The 23,550-nt window shown below is 43.4% G+C and overlaps 2 protein-coding genes across 3 annotated transcripts in view; one reads left to right on the top strand and one right to left on the bottom strand.

The window, feature by feature from the left end:
* Positions 1-23,550, top strand: part of LOC114647755 (mannose-binding protein A-like) — a 473,727-nt gene that overhangs the window by 327,768 nt on the left and 122,409 nt on the right. The window lies entirely within an intron of this gene.
* LOC114647747 (pulmonary surfactant-associated protein D-like) overlaps positions 1-23,550 on the bottom strand; it is a 120,157-nt gene that overhangs the window by 68,593 nt on the left and 28,014 nt on the right. The window contains exon 5 of the mRNA XM_051924506.1: positions 8,259-8,342. Coding sequence (XP_051780466.1) covers positions 8,259-8,342 — 84 coding nt within the window. The remainder of the gene's footprint in view (positions 1-8,258; positions 8,343-23,550) is intronic.

The raw sequence follows: 23,550 nt of genomic DNA, 5'->3' as shown, positions 1-23,550 counted from the left end.
TATAGTGCCTTTCATTATCTATGTATCTATCTATTTGTTATATAGTGCCTTTCATTATCTATCTATCTATCTATCTATCTATCTATCTATCTATCTATCTATCTATCTATCTATCTATCTATCTATCTATCTATCTCCACACCTCCCAGCAAGCTTCATTTACCATTCACCCGACTCTGGCTCGCTTGCTGGGTTTTCAGCAGTCCTTCTTATAATCCTTGACCCGGAAGTGCTTTTTCTCTTTCATCCTTGTGACCTGTCAGACAGAGAATTCAAGTTTATAATCAGCTCAGAAGTACTTTTGGTTTTCCGTCCTTGTGATCTGCTAGTTCTTCCATGCTAGGTGAGAACTTTGTCTCCCACCATCTTTCCACAGTGTCCCCTTGTGGCACTCACGTTACCCAGCAGGGCTGTGGTATTAAAGTACAAGTCTCATAGTGCCCTGCAGGAATCCGGGGCACTGCTGCAGTCCAGGGGAGCTGCTATCTAGTGTCCTAAAAAATCTGCCTTCCCCCATCCTTCCACCTTAGGGTGGTCCCGGCCGGGTTGAGCTGCCAGCTGTCTCTTACAACATTTATACTGACACACAAACACATGCATAAACAAGCAGAAAATGCAAAATTATCCATCCATCCATTTTCCAACCCACTGAATCTGAGCACAGGGTCACGGGGGTCTGCAGGAGCCAATCCCAGCCAACACAGGGCACAAGGCAGGAACCAATCCCGGGCAGGGTGCCAACCCACCGCAGGACTCACACACAAACACACCAAGCACATACTAGGGCCAATTTAGAATCGCCAATCCACCTAACCTGCATGTCTTTGGACTGTGGGAGGAAACCCACGCAGACACAGGGAGAACATGCAAACTCCACGCAGGGAGGACCCGAGAAGTGAACCTGGGTCTCCTAACTGTGAGGCAGCAGCGCTACCACTGCACCACAGTGCCGCCACATGCAAAATTATTATTATTATTATTATTATTATTATTATTATTATTATTATTAATTAATAAGTAGTATTTGTCAAATCAAATTTTACTAGTCTATGAAATTCTATTACTTTGATGAAAATAGGCAAAAAAAAATATCAAACAAATGTACAGAATATGTTGGTTTAAGAATGAACAAACGAATCCCTTGACAATTTGAACAAAGAAATTGGTGCATTTAATCCTTATTTGTATTGTCTTGAAATATTATGAAACAGTCGGCCCAATGCTCCATTATAATACATAATACATTAGCTAAATATGGATTATTATTTAATGACATTTATGACTATTTGAATGAACATGAACTCATGATCCATTAAACACTGCAGTATGCTTTGTTAATGCTTTAGTAATGAAAGTTATTATAAAATGAAATTTAAATTTCAAATGAGGTATTTTAAAATCATTAAAAAGTGGTAATAAACAAGGGTTAATATTGGGACCCAATGTTTAAGATTAGGGCTTAAAAAACAGAGACTTTAAGGTTAGGAAAGGGGTGGGAAAAGGACCACTTTACAGTGAGGTTAAGATAAGGGATTGAGGGGCCAGTAAGTCAAAAAAAATTCTATAAATGGGACTAAATAAGCCAAAATCAAAGAACAGTTTTGGCCAAATCCTCACTCAATTATATTTTACCTGTAACGGCGCCCTGCACGATAACGCACAGTGAATACACTTGCCTTATAGTTTTCCTCCTCTTTCTCTGTACGTTTATCATTTGTTTGCTCAGAGGCTGATGCGCTTGCTGCTTCCTGAGCAGCTCTTCTGTTCGCCACCCTAGTGGCCCGTTTCTTCTCTTCTTCCATTGGCATCATTTCACGTTAAAACTAAGTAAGTCAGTGTTTGTGTTGCAATGACTTTGTACGTTTTCTTTAATTTTTCACTTAGGCTGGCACTGAAGTCTTCACTCTGCCTCAAGAATGAGATATGAAGAGCTAGGGGAAGTGACGGTGAAGGTGGAAGGGAACGAGAACGGCGCCTGTATGCTAACACCACACGGTTGTTGATTCTACAATTAAATAAAAGGAGAAATAACCCTGGAGGTCAATCATCACCGCAAAAGCGGATAGTCGACATCACATAGTATATGTATACCAAATTTCAGGTCAATAGGTGAGACGGTTTGTGAGCTGCAGGTGATTTTAAATCCTGGACAGACAAACAGACAGCCACTGTAGCATATTATATATAAAGATATTTTGGGTCTCTATCAATTTGGTGTTTTGCATTATGCAAAACATTGGCATAGTTTAAAATATTTTCGTGAAAACTAGAAACTTTACGCATTATTTTTTGTTTGGCAGAATAAGTTGCTATTTGAGTCATTTTTTTTTTAATATTTTGCTTTTAGTCTTGCTTGTTTTAACTGTACAGCGCTTATGTCAGTTGTAATGCTGTGTTTTTAAGCGCTTAACAAATAAAAATGGTATGGTATGGTATGGTATTTGCAGGACTGCAGATGTTAAAGCGATCTTAACTGCTTGTAAAAATCCTGGAAAATGTATTTCTCTACTATGATTTATTATGTAAAAACACTCGTGAACACCTACAGAAAGAATGACACGTTGAACCTTTGGTTGGGGTGCAAATTTAATAATATAAGAAGCCAGTCTCCTAAGTAAGACATTCTTAATAATTTCAATATGCACTCCAGCATAATAACAGCAGTCTAAGTTCATCAGGTTTTGATCAATAACTGACTGAGAAAAATTTGATTGCCGTTTTTTCCAAATATTCTGTTATAGTTTGTTCAACCTTTGGCAAAATTGAATATTTTTAGGAGAATTAAAAAATAGGGTGAGGGGGTGAGGGTGTCAGGAATGTTCTATTAACATGTTAGCTCAAAGGAGATCAACAGAAGCTAGCGTTATCTATGTAGCTGCAGTATAGGAAAGTGCCCTTCTGTTCTAGTTAGGCAAACACTTCTGTGAATTTAACATCAATACTAAATTACTAGAATTGTTTCTAACTGAAAATACGACAGAATGCATGTAGATAAAGAATGAAAGGTTAACTGTGTATCTTAAGCCTCAACCTGTGTCAGTCATGCTTAATATTCCATAAACTGACAAATTATGGTATAACTCCCAGTACACAGAACGTCACTCCAAGTCCCGTCAGACGTTATCGCAGAGCAGTCCTCATCGTCTTGGTCATTACTGGGCTCTCCTGGCGCCCAGTTAGTGATTTTCACGGGATTCCCGCTGGCGTCTTCAAATGTGCCTTCTTTTTTCTTATCATTCAGGCCAAGGTATGCCATTCCGTCTGATTTAATGAGCTTTGTTAACGCCTTGTTCTCTTCCATACTGGCTGGTGTGGCAATTTGTCCACCGGCTTCTTGACAGAGCTTCACCCCGCCTTCAAAGTTTAGCTCATCGTCTTTGGTAGCAAATTTCTTCTGTCCATGTTTGCTCCAGTGGGTAAACTGAAAGCCTGTGAAAATAATCAAAAATTACAATTATGCTGCGTTTGTATGCCAGTTTATTCAACTCTAAAACTTGCACAACACCTCAGCTCAGTTTGGAGGTAATTAGAGTGTCAGAACAAAAGGACGAGAAAGTAACACAAAGGTTTGGGGCAGCCACCCCGTATATTGTAGTTGGTCATTGGCAAGGCAAAGAAAACGAGTTTAACTGAGTTCAAAATGGAACTGCCGCATAATGTGTGACAAAATGACGATTTTAAAGTCTAGCAGAGGAAATGCGGTCATCGGGCTGGAACCAATTTTGATGTCATCGGGACTGGAACTGGAAGTGACGTCAATTGGGACTGGAACCGGAAATGACGTCATCGGGGCCAGGTGGGATTTCCAGTAACTGTTCTGCAGGAGATAAAGGGAAAGGGTTAATGCACGCTGCCCTCTCCTGGTCTGGCTTGGAATTACCCTCATTCGAGCCCTTTAGCTGTCTTCCATGCGCATGTGTGTGACAAGAGAAATAAACAAGTCAGCCTGAGGGGGGCGCCAAGCTGAGGATATGCCAAGCTTGAAATCAGAGAATTTCAATTCAGCACCTACTGTATAATCCATCCATTATCCAACCCGCTATATCTTAACTACAGGGTCATGGGGGTCTGCTGGAGCCAATCCCAACCAACACAGGGCGCAAGGCAGGAAACAAACCCCGGGCAGGGCATCAGCCCACCGCAGACCTACTATATAATAAAAAAGAAACACAATTCTGCATGTCACACATGTACGAATAAGGGACAACTGAAGGGCTCTAGTGACAGTAATTCTACCACCGCTCCAGGGGTGGGCGCTGTCTCCTACTGCCTTTTTCTTTTCCTCCCTCTACAAACTGGATGATTGATGGCTAGAACACCTCTGACATCACTTCAATGTCCATCCACCTGGACCTGCCTCTTCTTGCCAGAAGGACCTAAATCAGGAAGGTCCGCCATCTTGAATCAGTCTGTTCTGAACTTGTGTCTGCTAAGATGTCTCCACAATTATTGCGTGTTTTTTGATTATTTTCTTCAAACCATTTATATGGGACTAGCAAAATACCCGCGCTTCGCAGCAGAGAAGTAGTGTGTTAAAGAGGTTATGAAAAAGTAAAGGAAACATTTTAAAAATAACGTAACATGATTGTCAATGTAATTGTGTTGTCATTGTTATGAGTGTTGCTGTCATATATATATACATATACACATATACACACACATATACACACATATACAGATATATTATATATACATATACACATATATTTTTTATATATATATTTTATATATATATATATATATATATATATATATATATATATATACACACATACATACATACATATACACACATAGATGCACTTACAATAACATAGAAATCAATATAAACAACATTAACATCATTATCATATGAGAATATGAAGTAATATATAAGAAGCACATTTCATATAAATATAAATTATTAAACAGTAAAATCTTCTTGTATAATTTGCTACCGTGGCTTTTCGTTGGTCTGTCCAGGATTTTAAATCACATGTAGCTTGCAAACCGTTTCACGTATTGACTTGAAATGTGGTACACATATAATACGTCACGTCTGCTATCCGCTTTATGGGTGATGAATGTATTACTCTTTTTATGTTTATTTTATTTTAGAATCAACTCCTATCTGCGCACACCAGGGCGGCCGTGGGCAGATGCGTATGGTGTATTCACTCCATGTTATCGTGCATTGCGCTGTCACTGGTATTTTGATAAAAGAATTTGAACAATATATAAGAAGCGTATAAATTATTAAACAGTAAAACATTAACATTTAAGAAGTAAAGTTACATTGAGTACTACTGCAGTGCCTTCGGGTATACCTCATTTTTTCTTTGCCCATTACATGCTTAAATGTATAAATTTTTTGGTGTACCTACCCGAGAACACGCGACATATAACCGACCGTGGGAGAAGCATGGATTTTAAACACGCGTTGAGTTCATCTGCTGGTCTCCCTCGTGGAATAACTGGTAATGTTTGACTAAAATCTACAGCGAGTAAAAGGACATTACCTCCTTTTTTTTTTTACGATCTCTGAGATCTTGCTTTTTTCGGTTCAAGGCTTCATAAGCTGTTTTATATTCAATGTTGTACTTAATAAGTACTAATTATCCCAAACCATCATCTTTGAATGTTGCAAGACTTTCGCCTTGTATGTAGATCGGGGTAATTACATTCATTGCATTCCTAGTCTGAATCACAATCTGATTGTATGGGTGGTTACCTGGCACTGTAGGGTTGCCACCCGTCCTTTAAAATACGGAATCGTGCCGCGTTTGAGAATGAAATTGCGCGTCCCGTTTTGAATCAATACTGGACGGGATTTATCCCGTATTTTTTTTATCATTTTTTTTTTAAAGCAGCGTCTCATGCAAATCATCCCACACGCATTTTATGAAGATGCCTCCTTTCCTACTTTTGATTGGGTAATACTTGATGTCATCGTTAGTTTGATTGGTGTTTTTAACTGTCCAGTGAGGAGGGCGTGTCTTTTAAGTACAGTCTGCAAAGTGTTTGCACTGAGATGTTGCGTCAGCGCCATAGTTGAAGCCCCTAACGTTGCGGTCAGCAAGTCGGCTAACATCCGCCATGTGCCGTCTTTCAGTTGCGAGAAGCAGATCATAGAATGGTTGAAACTGTTGCCCCTAACGTTGCGCCACGGCGTGTGCTTCGTTTATACCTCGTGTCTTCTCATTAAACTTTTATCTCGCGAATATGTTATTGCAATCCGCAGCGGGAGTGTTTCTATAAACTTAATTTAAACTTACGTTTTACACCGTGCTTTGTTTCCCTTATGAACATGCTTGTATGCTTAACTCGCTCCGTTCTCAATTGTTTAATTAATTTTTTGCTCTTCGCTGTTTGCGGCTGTTCCTCCATTTCCCCTACTTCGTTCTTTTATCTCGCGAATATGTTATTGCAATCGTTAACGGGAGCGTTTCAATAAACTGATTGAAAATAGTTTTGCATTTACCTTTTTAGTAAAAGGCGAGCTTTTAAGCCTGAGAAATCACCCCGTAAATGCACACGTTTAATTGGACATGTGTTAATATGTATGGTTACACAGTATTAAAAGACAGTGAACAACGTCAGTTACCTTTCTTCCCGCGTTTGATAAAAGGTGAGCTTTTAAGCCTCAGAAATCACCCCGTAAATGCACACGTTTAATTGCACATGTGTTAATATGTATGCTCACACAGTATTAAAAGACAGTCAAAAATTAACGTCATTTACCTTCGTTCCCGCGTGTGACTCGTGCTGTAAATGTCTTCCTTGTTTTTAGTTCACGTGATTACGTAGGAGGCGTGATGACGCGATACGTGACTCCGCCTCCTCCATTACAGTGTATGGACAAAAAATATGTTCCAGTTATGACCATTACGCTTTGAATTTCGAAATGAAACCTTCCTAACTTTTGTAAGTAAGCTGTAAGGAATGAGCCTGCCAAATTTCAGCCTTCCACCTACACGGGAAGTTGGAGAATTAGTGATGAGTGAGTCAGTCAGTCAGTGAGTCAGTCAGTCAGTCAGTGAGGGCTTTGACTTTTATTATTATAGATGACAAGGCTGGTACCACAACTCTTTATTGTTGTCGTCAGATTGTTGTCACGGTAAGTGCTGAATTTTGGGGTATTATAGCCTTTTCCTATAGTGGAAGCCATTTTGTATAACGCTATTAGGGTTGTATCCCATGTTTCTGGGGGTGTGGTTTCTGGGGTCATGACCTCAAGTTCATCAGCAGTACTTACGCTAAGCTTTGTCTAATATACAGATAACTCCTTCAAAGTTCTTATGGTAATTCACTCTTTGTGATCGATTTTCGTGTCTTGCCTGGACAATTTTAAACGAGATAGATGTGCTCGATAACAGATTTTAAGTTGAATAATTGAATGTCTTGCACATATGGAGCTGAAGTGAATTCTGTGCATGGCTGCCTTCTACTCCGTTATTGATAAGGGGAATAAGACAGAGGAGTCGAGTTGGGTGGAGAACTTTGTTTCTTGGTGTGAAGAGAATTGTCTGCAACTCTACATAAGCAAAACCAAGGAACTAATTAACCGAGGAGCCCTCATGTCTTGATACTATTCTGGGAGTTCATCTAGAGGTGGTGCACTTCTACAAGTACTTGGGAGTCCACATTAATGACAGGTTGGGTTGGTCTCGGAACACAGAGGAACTAGACAGAAAAGGGAAGAGTAGGCTAACAGCATTCTTTTAATGTGGGAAGTGGCATCCTTCACACCTTCTGTAACTCTGTTATAGCCAGTGTGGTGTGCTGGGTGGGTAGCATTACTTCAAGAGAGGACAACCAAATCAACTTCTTCTTCTTTCGGCTGCTAACATTAGGGGTTGCCACAGCGGATCATCTTCTTCCATATCCTTCTGTCCTCGTCGTCTTGCTCTGTCACACCCATCACCTGCATGTCCTCGCTCACCACATCCATAAACCTTCTCTTAGACCTTCCTCTGTTCCTCTTGCCTGGCAGCTCTATCCTTAGCACCCTTCTCCCAGTATACCCAACATCTCTCCTCTGCACATGTCCAAACCAACACAATCTCGCCTCTCTGACTTTGTCTCCCAAAGTTGAGCTGACCCTCTAATGTCCTCATTTCTAATCCTATCCATCCTCGTCACACTCAATGCAAATCTTAGAATCTTTAACTCTGCTACCTCCAGCTCTGTCTCCTGCTTTCTGGTCAGTACCATCGTCTCCAACATGACATTGGTCACGTAAGCTGAACCAGAGGAGAGTGGACAGAGGAGATACTTACGCTTATCCGGATTAGAGATACTGAGCTTCAATGCTTGAATTTGTTCCTCCAGTTTTGTGATGATCTTCATGTCAGGTGGAGGCCCTGAAAATAAACAAAGAGACAGGCTGATCCTGAGACACAGAAAACATGGTGGTGGGTATCTAAAAAATGTGAACAAAGTAATGAAGGGCGAGTAAAGGATGAGTCTGGCATGTGGGGCATCATGACTATAAGAGCCAGCCTTAGAAAGTAATGATAAAGTTAAACTTAAGTGTTTACTTAATTTCAGTAACAGAATATCAGTTTCATGGTATAGTCTTTTACCCACCTGTAACAAGAAATAGAACTTTCCTTCCATTATCTGTACAACTGAGTGTTAATTATGCCAGTTAGTCTTACTGCTAGCATGGGCTGTCTGCAAATAGGGGATGGCATACAGTTTTCTGACCGTGTTTAATGTGCATAACATGCTGTCATTGCCACATTGGATGGATGGGCATCCCGACCATAAAAGAGGATGGTTCCTTACCTGGACGGGAGGCTCCAAGCAGGCAGATAGGCATCCCGGCCAGGAGAGAGGAAGGAGCCAGACCCAGAAGAGATGGCCAGAAGGGATGGACGGACAGCCCATGAATTGTCAAAGAAGCCGCAGGGGATACATTATACCCCCAGGACATGAGATGGCAGCAGCCTTCCAAATCGGTGCCCATTTGGGAACCAGCAGAAAATGCTGGGAGGCAACACAGCCCTGCTGGAGACCATGTGGGCCACAAGGAGGCACTGTTGGGAGATGTGTTCCCCAATTTATAGGACTTTTGTATGACCCGGAAGTACTTCCATCGGGCAGATGTACGCATGGGTCCTTTATAAAAGGGATCGCACTCCCTTATCCAAGTGAGTCGGAGCTAGAAGTATGTGAAGCAACATTCAATGGGAGGAGGACAGTGCGATGGTGAAAGGAGAAGAGAGAATTGTGGAGAGGAATTGTGGAAATAAAATCCATGTATTTGTGCTACTTTTGAGTATTTTGGTTAATTACTTTTTATTTCGCCTTATACAATTTCTTGTGTTAGGAATTTGCTAGTTTTCGCATACCCCTTGGGGTCAGAGCGCAGGGTCAGCCATTGTACAGCACCCCTGGATTACAGGATAAGGGTCTTGCTCAAGGGCCCAGCAGAGTAGGATCTCTTTAGGCAGTGACGGGGATTCGAACCGGCAACCTTCTGGATACCAGCACAGACCCTTAGCCTCAGAGCCACCACTCCGCCCCAACCGGGTACTTTCTGTGTGATCGTGTTGGTGGTTTTGGGCCTTGCTGACGGCCCCAGTTCCATTGCACTACATAAGTTCGACTGTACGACCAACCTTAAACGACAGCCAAAGTTTATCGGAGCAGAAATTTAAAACCTTGACCAAGAAAAAATTTTTAATGGCACGATGCAGAAAGAAATCAAATGGATTTTCAATCCTTCATCAGCCTTTCATCAGGGTGGATTATGGGAAAGACAAATCAGAAGTATGAGAAAGATTCTAAACTCAATACTTAACTAGCAAACACTCGATGATGAAAGTCTCCAAACAGCGATGTGTGAAGTTGAATCAATCATCAACACCAGACCCCTCACAAAGACATCAAATGACCCAAATGGTTTAGAAGCCCAGACACCCAATCAGTTACTATAACTGAAGACACAACCCAGCCTGCCTCCAGGATTCTTTACCAAGAACGACCAACACACTTGAAGATGAGGGAGGCAACTTCAATACATGGTTGATTTGTTTGGGAAAAGATGGTCTAAAGTGTACTTGCCAAAACTTCAGGAACGGTCAAAATGGCTTACAGCAAGGATAGATTGTGAACCAGGAGACTTTGTTTTAATAATAGACGATGCTGCACCCTGCAGCTCCTGGGTGATGGGTCGAGTCATCAAGACCATGCCAGATAGCAAAGGTGCAGTCAGAAGAGTTTCTGGACAGACCCGTGAATAAACTGTGCCAGCTTCTAGAACCAGCTAATGTTTAAAATAAGAAATTCTTAAATGTTTGTTTGCAGTTAAATGCTAATTATTTTAAAAAAATGTCTAGAGTATAAGAAAAGTTTGTGGCTCTTTTTAAAGTGAAATACAGTGGTGCCTTGATTTGCGAGCATAATTCGTTTTTGGAAACGTGCTTGTAATCCAAAGCACTCGTATATCCAAGCAAATTTCCCCATAAGAAATAATAGAAACTCAGATGATTCATTCCACAACCCAAAAAATATTCATATAAAAATGATTAATACGAAGCATAAAGTAAAAATACATAAAACAAATTAACCTGCACTTTATCTTTGAAAAGAATCGTGGCTGGTGTGAGGGAGATAAGAGGAGAGGAGGAGGAAGAGGACGGTTATTGTGTAGGATGACTTTCACTCTAACTAACTGAATCCCTGCTACCTGTTGGCTCACTGGAATCTTTTTCTTTTTTTGCGACTTTAACAAGTGTGGAAAGCAGCTCGGACACAGACAGGCAGACACCGATGGTTCAAACCCAAACACACATTTATTGTACATTTCTATTTACAAAGTGCGCACACACAACCCAGTGCCCCTGCACCACACACCCTCAGTCCAGGCCTTTCTCAATGCCTCTCTTTCTTCGACCACCTCCACTCCTCTCCTCCCAGCTACATCCACTTCCACCCGACTCCAGCTATCGAATGGAGGGAGGCGGCCCTTTTAATGTTCACCCGGATGTGCTCCAGGTGCCTCCCGATGAACTTCCACCACACCAGGAAGTGCCGGCTGAGCACCCGGAAGCACTCCGAGTATCCCTGGTATTCCTTCCGACAGCACCTCCAGGTGTGGAGGAAGTGCTGACATCCAGGGCTCTTCAGGCATTCGGGCGCCCCTTGGCGGTGACCACGGGCCCCTATAGGGTTGAGCTTCCATGCTCTGTTCCCGTGGTCCCCATACCAACCAAGGCAGCTGCCCCCTCGTGGTCCGAAGGAGGCATAATCCCTCTTCCAGTACTTCCGGGCGTCCCGGCTGGGTACCACCCTCAGCCGCTCGCCACAAAAGGAACTATTCCAATGACAGTTGCTTTTGAGGATTTCACAGAAATGTGGCATTGTATTTTTGTTAAACAGATTCATCGCTCGCATACAAAATAAAAAAATGCTTTACGCACACACACGTGGTCACAATGCTGTAGTAAACAGTATACGCTCATATGGATGTTGACTACATGAGTGTGGCACGCCGACTGAGACAGAGCATGGGAGACAATTACCCACAATCCTGCAGCGAGATAGAGAGAAGAACCAACGGCTCAGTTGGGATCACGTAACGCTTGGCAGACAAAGCGTATACGTACGACTCATATTGCAAGACCTCGCTTGTTTATCAAGTTAAAATTTATTCAAAATTTTTGTTCGTCTTGCAAAACAAAGGTTTTACTGTATAGTAATTATTTCTGCTCATGCAGAAACAATTAGTGCTGGAAATGTACGTACCGATAGAGGGAGCTGTTGGGGAGGACCTCCCTACTTTCCTTATGGCCCAGAAGACATGATGTGGCACCAGAAGCAGTCCTGGGTCAAGGAGCCTGCTGCCTCACATCAGGGAATGAGAGTCAGGAAATAGTGGGCAACACTCAGCAGAGTTAGAGAGGAGGAAGAATTTGTTTGCTTTGTGTAACTGTGGCTTATATTTGGATAGGTGACTGTGAAGTGGTACTTTGGAGAAATATCCGTCCATCCTCTTCAGCTTATCTGAGGTCGGGTCGCGGGGGCAGCAGCTTGAGCAGAGATGCCCAGACTTCCCTCTCCGTGGCCACTTCTTCTAGCTCTTCCGGGAGAATCCCAAGGCGTTCCCAGGCCAGCTGAGAGACATAGTCCCTCCAGCATGTCCTGGGTCTTCCCTGGGGCCTCCTCCCGGTTAGACGTGCCCGGAACACCTCACCAGGGAGGCATCCAGGAGGCATCCTGATCAGATGCCTGAGCCACCTCATCTGACTCCTCTCGATGTGGAGGAGCAGCGGCTCTACTCTGAGCCCCTCCCGGATGACTGAGCTTCTCACCCTATCTTTAAGGGAGAGCCCAGACACCATGCAGAGGAAACTCATTTCAGCCGCTTGTATTCGCGATCTCGTTCTTTCGGTCACTACCCATAGCTCATGACCATAGGTGAGGGTAGGAACATAGATCGACTGGTAAATTGAGAGCTTCGCCTTGTGGCTCTGCTCCTTTTTCACCACGGCAGACCAATGCAGTGCCCGCATTACTGCAGGCAGCACACCAATCTGCCTGTCGATCTCACGCTCCATTCTTCCCTCACTCGTGAACAAGACCCCAAGATACTTGAACTCCTCCACTTGGGGCAGGATCTCGCTACCAACCCTGAGAGGGCACTCCACCCTTTTCCGGCTGAGGACCATGGTCTCGGATTTGGAGGTGCAGATTCCCATCCCAGCCACTTCACACTCGGCTGCGAACCGATCCAGAGAGAGCTGAAGATCACGGCCTGATGAAGCAAACAGGACAACATCATCTGCAAAAAGCAGTGACCCAATCCTGAGTCCACCAAACCGGACCCCCTCAACGCCCTGGCTGCGCCTAGAAATTCTGTCCATAAAAGTTATGAACAGAATCAGTGACAAAGGGCAGCCCTGGCGGAGTCCAACTCTCACTGGAAATGGGTTCGACTTACTGCCGGCAATGCGGACCAAGCTCTGGCACCGATCGTACAGGGACCGAACAGCCCATATCAGGGGGTCCGGTACCCCATACTCTCAGAGTACCCCCCACAGGATTCCCCGAGGGACACAGTCGAATGCCTTTTCCAAGTCCACAAAACACATGTAGACTGGTTGGGCAAACTCCCGTGCACATTCCAGGACCCTGGTATGGGTATAGAGCTGGTCCACTGTTCCGCGACCAGGACGAAAACCACACTGTTCCTCCTGAATCTGAGGCTCAACTATCCAACGGACCCTCCTCTCCAGGACCCCCAAATAGACTTTTCCAGGGAGGCTGAGGAGTGTGATCCCTCTATAGTTGGAACACACCTTCCGGTCCCCTTTCTTAAAGAGGGGGACCACCACCCCGGCCTGCCAATCCAGAGACACTGTCCCTGATGTCCATGCGATGTTGCAGAGACGTGTCAACCAAGACAGTCCTATAACACCCAGAGCCTTGAGGAACTCTGGGCGTATCTCATCCACCACTGGGGCCCTGCCACCAAGAGGTTTTTGACCACCTCGGTGACCTCAGTCCCAGAGATGGGGGAGCCCACCTCTGAGTCCCCAGACTCTGCTTCCTCATTGGAAGGCATGTTAGTGGGATTGAGGAGGTCTTTGAAGTACCCCCCCCCCACCGACCCACAACGTCCGGAGTCGAGGTCAGCAGCGCACCATCCCCACCATAAACAGTGTTGACACTGCACTGCTTCCCTTTCCTGAGACGCTGGACGGTGGACCAGAATCTCTCCATGGCCTCCCCAAACTCCTCCCATGCCCGAGTTTTTGCCTCAGCAACAACCGAAGCCGCATTCCGCTTGGCCTGCCGGTACCTATCAGCTGCCTCCAGAGTCCCACAGGACAAAAGGGACCGGTAGGACTACTTCTTCAGCTTGACAGCATCCCTCACCGCCGGTGTCCACCAACGGGATCGGGGATTGCCGCCACGACAGGCACCGACCACCTTACGGCCACAGCTCTGGTCAGCTGCCTCAACAATAGAGGCACAGAACATGGCCCATTCGGACTCAATGTCCCCCACCTCCCTCGGGATGTGGTCGAAGTTCTGCCGGAGGTGGGAGTTGAAGCTATTTCTGACAGGGGGCTCTGCCAGACGTTCCCAGCAGACCCTCACAACACGTTTGGGCCTACCAGGCCTGACCGGCATCCTCCCCCACCATCGAAGCCAACTCACCACCAGGTGGTGATCAGTTGACAGCTCCGCCCCTCTCTTCACCCAAGTGTCCAAGACATGTGGCCGCAAGTCCGTCAACACGACCACAAAGTCGATCATCGAACTGAGGCCTAGGGTGTCCTGGTGCCAAGTGCACATATGAACACCCCTATGCTTGAACATGGTGTTCGTTATGGACAATCCGTGACGAGCATAGAAGTCCAATAACAAAATACCGCTCAGGTTCAGATCGGGGGGGCCATTCCTCCCAATCACGTCCTTTCAGGTCTCACTGTCATTGCCCACGTGAGCACTGAAGTCTCCCAGCAGAACGAGGGATTCCCCAGAAGGTATGCCCTCTAGCACCCTTTCCAGGGACTCCAAAAAGGGTGGGTACTCTGAACTGCTGTTCGGTGCATACGCACAAACAACAGTTAGGACCCGTCCCCCCACCTGAAGGCAGACGAGGCTACCCTCTCGTCCACCGGGGTAAACCCCAATGTACAGGCTCCAAGTCGGGAGGCAATAAATGTACCCACACCCGCTCTGCGCCTCTCACCGGGGGCAAATCCAGAGTGGTACAGAGTCCAGCCCCTCTCAAGGAGATTAGTTCCAGAGTCCAAGCTGTGCGTCGAGGTGAGTCCAACTATATCTAGCTGGAACCTCTCAACCTCGCGCACTAGCTCAGGCTCCTTCCCCTTCAGAGAGGTGACATTCCACGTCCCAAGAGCCAGCTTCTGTAGCCGAGGATCGGACCGCCAAGGTCCCCGCCTTCGGCCACCACCTTCAGCCACCACCCAACTCACATTGCACCCGACCTCCTTGGCCCCTCCCATAGATGGTGAGCCCATGGGAAGGGGGACCCACGTTGCCTCTTCGGGCTGTGCCTGGCCGAGCCCCATGAGTGCAGGCCTGGCCACCAGGCGCTCGCCATCGAGCCCCACCTCCAGGCCTGGCTCCAGAGTGGGGCCCCGGTGACCTGCGTCCGGGCAAGGGAAAACGCCGTCCAAAGTTTTCATTCATCATAGGAGGTTTGTTTAACCGCTCTTTGTCTCATCCCTCACCTAGGACCAGTTTGCCTTGGGTGGCCCTACCAGGGGCATAAAGCCCCAGACAACAGAGCTCCTAGGATCATTGGGACACGCAAACCCCTCCACCACGATAAGGTGGCGGTTAAAGGACGGGGGAAGCTTTGGAGAAATAAATATCTTTTATTTTAATTCTAAAAACATGTGTTGTAATTGGGTCTTGGATTTGGGGCTGCGGCAGTGGTCCCTTGCGGTCACACAGTACAAGCATGGTTTGTAAGTATCGTAAATATTTTTTCTGTGGCTTGTACATGAGAAGGTAGAATGTCAGTGCCTGGCCTACACAATCCTCGCACTCCTTGTGTTATTGTGGACTACCACAGCGCAAGGCTTAGTGACTTCCACATTCCTCCTGACACGAACATTGACAGTGGCCGCATTGAGAGCAGTGCTTAGCAGGCAAACCACTTGCTCATCCTTGTACTCGATTGCAACTATTTTGCCTTTTTGTTACACGCATATTGCTGCGCCACAGTGAGCATTCATGCAAATGAAGTCACTGGGCATATCAGGGCGGTTTGGTCACACAGTTCCATATCATGCATGAGTTTCACTTTCTGTGTCAATGTCTGGTGACCCATTCACATCATCGTCACTACCGCTCCATTTGAGCAATGGTTCATTTTCAGATTGTTCTAAAAGAACAAGAAAAAGAAAACGATTCTCATTTTGCCATTTTGTTTTTCTTTGTAGGCTCTATCCCACTGAATGATATCGATGAGTTACTTTAGAGTTAACAGAAAGTGGCAAAAAGAATTAAAAAAATGTCAATTTTTAAAAAATCTTCCAGCAGATTTTTTTGTTTCATCCACTGGAAGGCAGCAGAATACTGTCCTAAGAGTCTGTCAAGCTTAACACTCTAAAGTGTAACCTTACATCTCACCCCGGGCTTGACAGGGGTATAACCGTTCATTGCATAGAGTAACACAAAGGGTTAACGCAAGTACAGTGGAACCTCGGGTCACAAACGTCTCTGAACACGTACAAATCGGGTTACGACCAAAATGTTCGCCAAAGTTTTGCATCTGTTAACAACCACACACTCGGGTGACGATCAAGCCAGTTTCCCTTCCGGTTCGTACGCGCCTGTGATTTACGCACGTGCTCAGTCTCTCCCTGTGCATTCGCTGTGAACTCTTTGTGCTCTATTTTGTTTCCCTTCAGGTTCATATGCGCCGGTGATTTACGCACGTGTTCAGTCTCTCCCTGTACAGTACATTGTTCTCAGTCAGACATGCATCACGCAGAGGGACTTTACCTCAAAACTGTAACCTCCTTTCCACCCAGTTCCTCCTCACTTCCTTCATGCCAGAACTCGACTCATACAAGGTTAGTTTTCTTGGTTGTTTATGGTTTGTTTTTGTATAAATTACAGATTTGTTCAAATGTTTCTTTTTATTCCCTGTGCTTAAAACTCATTAAAAAAAGTGTTTACAGCGAGCAGTTCGTAAGGCTATTAATGTGAACTCCTGCAATTTTAGTTTTCTCTCTTCAAGGTTTTCTCAGTGTTATTCAATGTTTTTACATTTATTTTACTATTACACTGTGCATTCTATGGTATAATTACCTATTTTTGTGCTTAAAAAATCTTAAAAAAAATATATTTACATTCAGCTCGTACGGTCCAGAACGAATTAATTGTATTTACGTACAATCCTATGGTGGGAAATTGGGGGGAAATGTTCCACTGTAGGTTTTATTTGTGCCTTTTAACAGTTTATTTTTATAACGTTACATAGTTAGAAGTGTAGCCTAAATGGACTAAGTGGTGGCTCGATAGTGTCATGTTTCAGCCAGCATTTCTCCCCTGACCGGGGGTTCAAAGTTGTGTCTCTTGTCCGTTTTGTCTAATTTTGTATAATTTATTTGTATTATTGATCCTTTTGTTTCAGTTAGATCCATAACTATTTGGACAGTGACGCAATTTTCATTTGTTCTCTGTACAGCACCACAATGGATTTAAAATAAAGCAATCAAGATATGATTGAAGTATAGACTTACAGTTTTAATTCAAAGGGTTTAACAAAAATATTGTATGAGCTATTTAGGAAAAGACAGCCATTTTTATGCATGCCCCCCCTAAATTGGAGAAACTAACATAGTGATGAATATAATGGTCATTTTCAATTTCTGGTTGAAAATCCTTTCCAGTCAAAGACTACCTGAAGTCTGAACCCACGGCCATCTTCAAGTGCTGGGATTCCAGCTCAGTGATGCTCTACCAGGCCGTCTTCAGGGGCTGTCTGTTCATTGGACTGCCAACAGTTTTGTCTTCAGCAAGTGAACTGCAAATCCATTTGGGATGAGGTCAGTTCATTGACTTGGCCATTGAGGAATCTTCCACTTCTTTGCCTTGAACAGCACTCAGTTTTGCTGTCCCAGTATGTTTTGGCTCTTTGTCCATCCGTATTGTGAAGTATCATCCTATCAGTTTTGCAGGTTTTGACTGACTCTGAGCAGACAGTATAGCACCCCGGAAACTTCAGAATTCATTCTGCTACTTCTGCCAGCTGTCACATCATCAATAAATGCGAGTGACCAACTTCCATTGGCATTCATGCATGAACAGGCCATAATACGGCCTCTACCATGTTTCACAGATGATGTACTACACTACAGATCATGAGCTGTTCCTTCTCTTCTCCATACTCTTCTCTTTCCATCATTCTGGTACATATTGAGCTTAGTTTCATTTGTCCAAAAAACAGTTCCAAAACACATGAAATCGTTTACTAACTATCTCTTCAGTCAGTTTACTTGGACGCAATTCTTTCACAGCGAGAGCAATAAAAGGCATGTGGGGATGGCACACAAGCAGAGCACTTCATGGTGACATCAGCTGAACTCTCTCTCTGTCTCTCACTTAGCCCCCACACTCCACTCAAGTCATCCCAGTGCAGGTGCTGCTGACTACGCCAATTGTTTTATCGTGTTGTTAGATCATCTAACATGAAAGGTGCTGACAAAACTCTTAGGTTGTTTTCCCAATGGGGCATAAGAAGAAATTTCAAAATCAGCTCTATAAGTGTTACAGTAGAATCCCTCTTAACTGGACTCGCTTTAACCAGCTGACGGATTAACCGGCCTGTTAAAATAAAAAAAAATATGTAATCCTGAGTTCTCCTTTATATTATAGAACCCCAATTCTAATGAAGTTGGGATGTTGTGTAAAACATAAATAAAAACAATACAATGATTTGCAAATCCTTTTCAACCTATATTCAATTGAATACACTATGAAGACCAGATATCGAATGTTCAAACTGATAAACTTTATTGTTGTTTTGCAAATCTTCACTCATTTTGAATTTGATTCCTGCAACACGTTCCAAAAAAGCTGGGACAGGGGCATGTTTACCACTGTGTTATATCACTTTTCCTTTTAACAACACTCAATAAGCGTATGAGAACTGAGGACACTAATTGTTGAAGCTGTGTCTTTCTTTGAGGAATTCTGACTTAATGTCAATTTTAAGTACGAACTATGGCACGCTCTTAATAGTCGGCAACTTTAATTTTCATATAGATAATTTACCAAAAAGTAAAAGAATTCATGAACCTCCTGGACTCTTTTGATTTGAGACAGCTCGTTAATCAGCCTACACATAAAGCAGGTCATACATTAGACTTAGTGATTACTAAAGGACTAAAAGTTGATATAAAGCAGGTCATTGATACGGGTCTATCAGACCATTTTCTTCTACTATTTAATATAGAAATATTGATAGAAAACATTCATGAAAAGCATATTGTTAAAAAACGCTTCTTTCACTCATCAGCAGCTTTAAAACTTACAAACATTCTAAGCAATCAAGTCATTTATAGTGCCAACTATAATAGCGAGGATAATGTAAATAGTAAGGTGGAAAGATTTAATACTAAGGCGAGAGCTGCTGTTGACACAGTCGCACCTGAAAAGACAGTTAAAAAATCTTCTAGCATTGTTATACCATGGAAGACCCAAAGAGTGTCCGATTTAAAGAGAACATGCCGTAGAGCTGAGCGTAAATGGAGAAAAACTAAACTAACTATCCACTATGAAATATTAAAGGTTAAAATAACAGAATACAATAACACAGTCCGTCTTGAGAGGCGCTGCTATTTCTCTAAGATTATAAATAACAATGCTAGTAATCCCAGAGTCTTATTCTCGATGATTGATCGTCTGTTAAACCCAGGTAACTCAAAGGAATGCCTCCTAAGTACTTCCAGTAAAACCTGTGAGGCTATCGCTGTATTTTTCAATCAAAAAATTAATGATATTAGAAATAACATAGTATATCTCCCCAACACTGAGGATTATCCTAAACCCCAGTATTCCGTTATAAACAAATTAAATTCTTTCACTAGGATAGATTTACCTGATTTACATTAAATAATTTCTCAAATGAAACCCTCCACCTGCGTCCTTGACCCAATACCAACAAGTTTTTTCAAGGAAGTATCAGGCGTGCTAATTGATAATATTCTTGACATAGTAAACTCGTCATTAGATACGGGGGTCTTCCCAGACTGTCTTAAGTTAAACCCCTACTTAAGAAAAATGATCTCGACCCCTCTGCTCTTGAAAATTATAGACCCATCTCTAACCTGCCTTTCTTAAGTAAAATTCTAGAGAAGGCAGTCATTATACAGTTAAATGAGCACCTCAATAAACATGCTATTCTTGATAAATTTCAGTCAGGTTTTAGAACAAATCACAGCACAGAAACTGCACTCGTTAAAGTAGTAAATGACTTGTGAGTAAATGAAGACAGAGGCCATTTATCTGTTCTCATCCTCTTAGATCTGAGTGCCGCATTTGACACCATTGATCATAATATTCTTAAGAATCGCCTTAGTCAGTGGGTGGGCCTCTCTGGCAGTGTCTTAAATTGGTTTGAATCCTACCTGGCAGGGAGAAAATTCTTTGTTAGTTGTGGTAATTACAACTCAAAGACACATGATATCCTACATGGTGTTCCACAAGGCTCTATCCTGGGTCCGCTGCTCTTCTCAATCTACATGCTTCCATTAGGTCAGATTATCTCAGGGCATAACGTGAGCTACCACAGCTATGCTGATGACACACAGCTGTACCTATCAATAGAACCTGATGACCCCGATTCTCTTGATTCACTAACACAATGTCTTACTTGTATTTCAGAATGGATGAATAGTAATTTTCTAAAGGTAAATAAATAAGAAAACTGAAATTTTAGTGATTGGAAATAATACATACAATGAGGCTATTAGAAATAAACTGGATGCATTAGGATTAAAAGTCAAGACGGAGGTAAAAAGCTTAGGGGTAACTGTTGACTGTAATCTGAATTTTAAATCTCATATTCATCAGACCACTAGGACAGCATTTTTTCACTTAAGAAACGTAGCAAAAGTTAGACCTCTTATATCATTGAAAGATGCTGAGAAATTAGTTCACGCGTTTGTTTTAAGTCGGCTAAATAACTGTAACGCACTCCTCTCAGGACTACCCAAAAAATTCATAAATCGTTTGCAACTAGTGCAGAATGCAGCTGCTAGAATCCTAACTAGGAAAAGAAAATCCGAGCACATTTCTCCAATTTTGATGTCACTACACTGGTCACCTGTGTCATTCAGGATTGACTTTAAAATTCTGCTTATGGTTTATAAAGCCTTAAATAATCTCACCCCATCTTATATATCGAATGTCTGGCATCTTATATTCCAAATTATAACTTTAGATCTTCAAATGAGTGTCTGCTTATAATTCCAAGAGCTAAACTTAAAAGTAGGGGTGAGGCGGGCGGCCTTCTGCTGTTATGCACCTAAAATCTGGAATAGCCTGCCAGTAGGAATTCGCCAGGCTAATACAGTGGAGCAGTTTAAAAAACTGCTGAAAACACATTATTTTAACATGGCCTTCTCATAACTTCACTTTAATTTAATCCTGATACTCTAAATATTAAATTCATTATAATAACTATTCATGGTGGCTCTAAAATCCGTACTAACTCCTACTCTCTCTTCTGTTTCTTTTTTCGGTTTCTTTGTAGTGGCGGCTTGCGCCACCACCATCTACTCAAAGCACCGTAATGTTCCAGCATTGATGGATTAAAAGCCAGAAGTCTGCATGACCATCATCATCAAGTCCTTCCATGAGAACCTAAATACAAAGAGGACTATTTCATTTATGTTAGGTAGAATGCCCAGAGGGGACTGGGTGATCTCGTGGCCTGAAACCCCTGCAGATTTTATTTTTTTCTCCAGCCATCTGGAGTTTTTTTTGTTTTTGTTTTTTCAGTCCTCCCTGGCCATCAGACCTTACTCTTATTCTATGTTAATTAATGTTCTTATTTTAATTTCTTACTTTGTCTTTTATTTTTCTTTTCTTCATTATGTAAAGCACTTTGAGCTACTTTTTTTGTATGAAAATGTGCTAAATAAAAAAATGTTGTTGTTGTTGTTGTTGTGTAGGTGGAATTCTTTCCCATTCTTGCTTGATGTACAACTTCAGTTGCTCAACAGTCCGGGGTCTCCGTTGTCATATTTTGCTCTTCATAATGCGCCACACATTTTCAATGGGAGACAGGTGTGGACTGCAGGCAGGCCAGTCTAGTACCCGCACTCTTTTACTACGAAGCCACGCTGTTGTAACACATGCAGAATGTGGCTTTGCATTGTCCTGCTGAAATAAGCAGGGATGTCCCTGAAAAAGAAATCGCTTGGATGGCAGCATATGTTGCTCCAAAACCTGTATGTACCTTTCAGCATTAATGGTGCCTTCACAGATGTGCAAGTTACCCATGTCATGGGCACTAACACACCCCCATACCATCACAGATGCTGGCTTTTGAACTTTGCGCTGATAACAATCCGGATGGTCCTTTTCCTCTTTGGTCCGGATGTCCATGATTTCCAAAAACAATTTGAAATGTGGACTCGTCAGACCACAGCACACTTTTCCACTTTGCTTCAGTCCATCTCAGATGAGCTCGTGCCCAGAGAAGCCGGCGGCGTTTCTGGGTGTTGTTGATATATGGCTTTCGCTTTGCATCGTAGAGTTTTAACTTGCACTTGTAGATGTAGCGACGAGCTGTGTTAACTGACAATGGTTTTCTGAATTATTCCTGAGCCCACGTGGTAATATCCTTTACAGAATGATGTCGGTTTTTAATGCAGTGCCGCCTGAGGGATCGAAGGTCACGGGCATCCAGTGTTGGCATTCGGCCTTGCCGCTTACGTGCAGAGATTACTCCAGATTCTCTGAATCTTTTGATGATATTATGGACAGTAGATGATGAAACCCCTAGATTCCTTGCAATTGTAAGTTGAGAAACGTTGTTCTTAAACTGCTGGACTATTTGCCCACGCAGTTGTTCACAAAGTGGTGAACCTCGCCCCATCCTTGCTTGTGAACGACTGAGCCTTTTGGGGATGCTCCTTTTATACCCAATCATGACAAACACCTGTTTCCAATTAACCTGTTCACCTGTGGAATGTTCAAAACAGGTGATTTTTGAACATTCCTCAACTTTCCCAGTCTTTTGCTGCCCCTGTCCCAGCTTTTTTGAACGTGTTACAGGCATCAAATTCAAAATGAGTGAAGATTTGCAAAACAACAATACAGTTTATCAGTTTGAACATTCGATATCTTGTCTTCGTAGTGTATTCAATTGAATATAGGTTGAAAAGGATTTGCAAATCATTGTATTCTGTTTTTACGTTTTACACAAGTCCCAACTTCATTGGAATTGGGTTTATATGTATGTACTTCCTTCTTTCCTGGAAGGTGAGAGGGCTCCTACTTTCAGAGTGATTTCCGTTTACATATTCCTTTATGAATTTTCCACAGTGCCTTCTTCTTTCTACCTGGCGGCTCCCCTGCTTCTCCCATTGGGCTTCGCAACAGGGAAGTTGCCCTCCCCGCAGGTGCAGCTGCCTTCCACACTGGTCCGGTAGCCCTCCGATCCCTGGCTACATCAGGCTCCAATCCGGACTGAGACTTGGGTTCTTTCCTAAGCGGCCAGGGCGCTCACGCTGGGGCTAAACCAGACCAAAGCCTCCACGACTGCCGCTGCCTTTTGACGGCCAGTCATTTTCAATACCAGGTCACTCCAGCTCTGTGATCGCTCAGCTGGAGCGACCGCTTTCTTCAGCCACACCAAGTGTCGGCCAAACACTCATCTGCAGGGGTTCACCTCCCAACTGCCTGCCTTTGCTCCATCAAATCTGCTCTCGCTCACTCGCTCGCTCGCTCTCCTGCACTGGCTTTCCTCTATCTGCTTCCTTCTCCATTAATCTCTCGTTCTTTCCTGTTCTCCCCCTAGCAGCCTCACGCTTCTATTTATAACGGGGACAATTACGGATG

This window comes from Erpetoichthys calabaricus, chromosome 3 (genome assembly GCF_900747795.2).
Source record: "Erpetoichthys calabaricus chromosome 3, fErpCal1.3, whole genome shotgun sequence".
NCBI classification, from domain to species: Eukaryota; Metazoa; Chordata; class Cladistia; order Polypteriformes; family Polypteridae; genus Erpetoichthys; species Erpetoichthys calabaricus.
The sequence above is the reverse complement of the archived record's forward strand: the minus strand, read 5'-3'. Positions and strand labels throughout refer to the sequence as shown.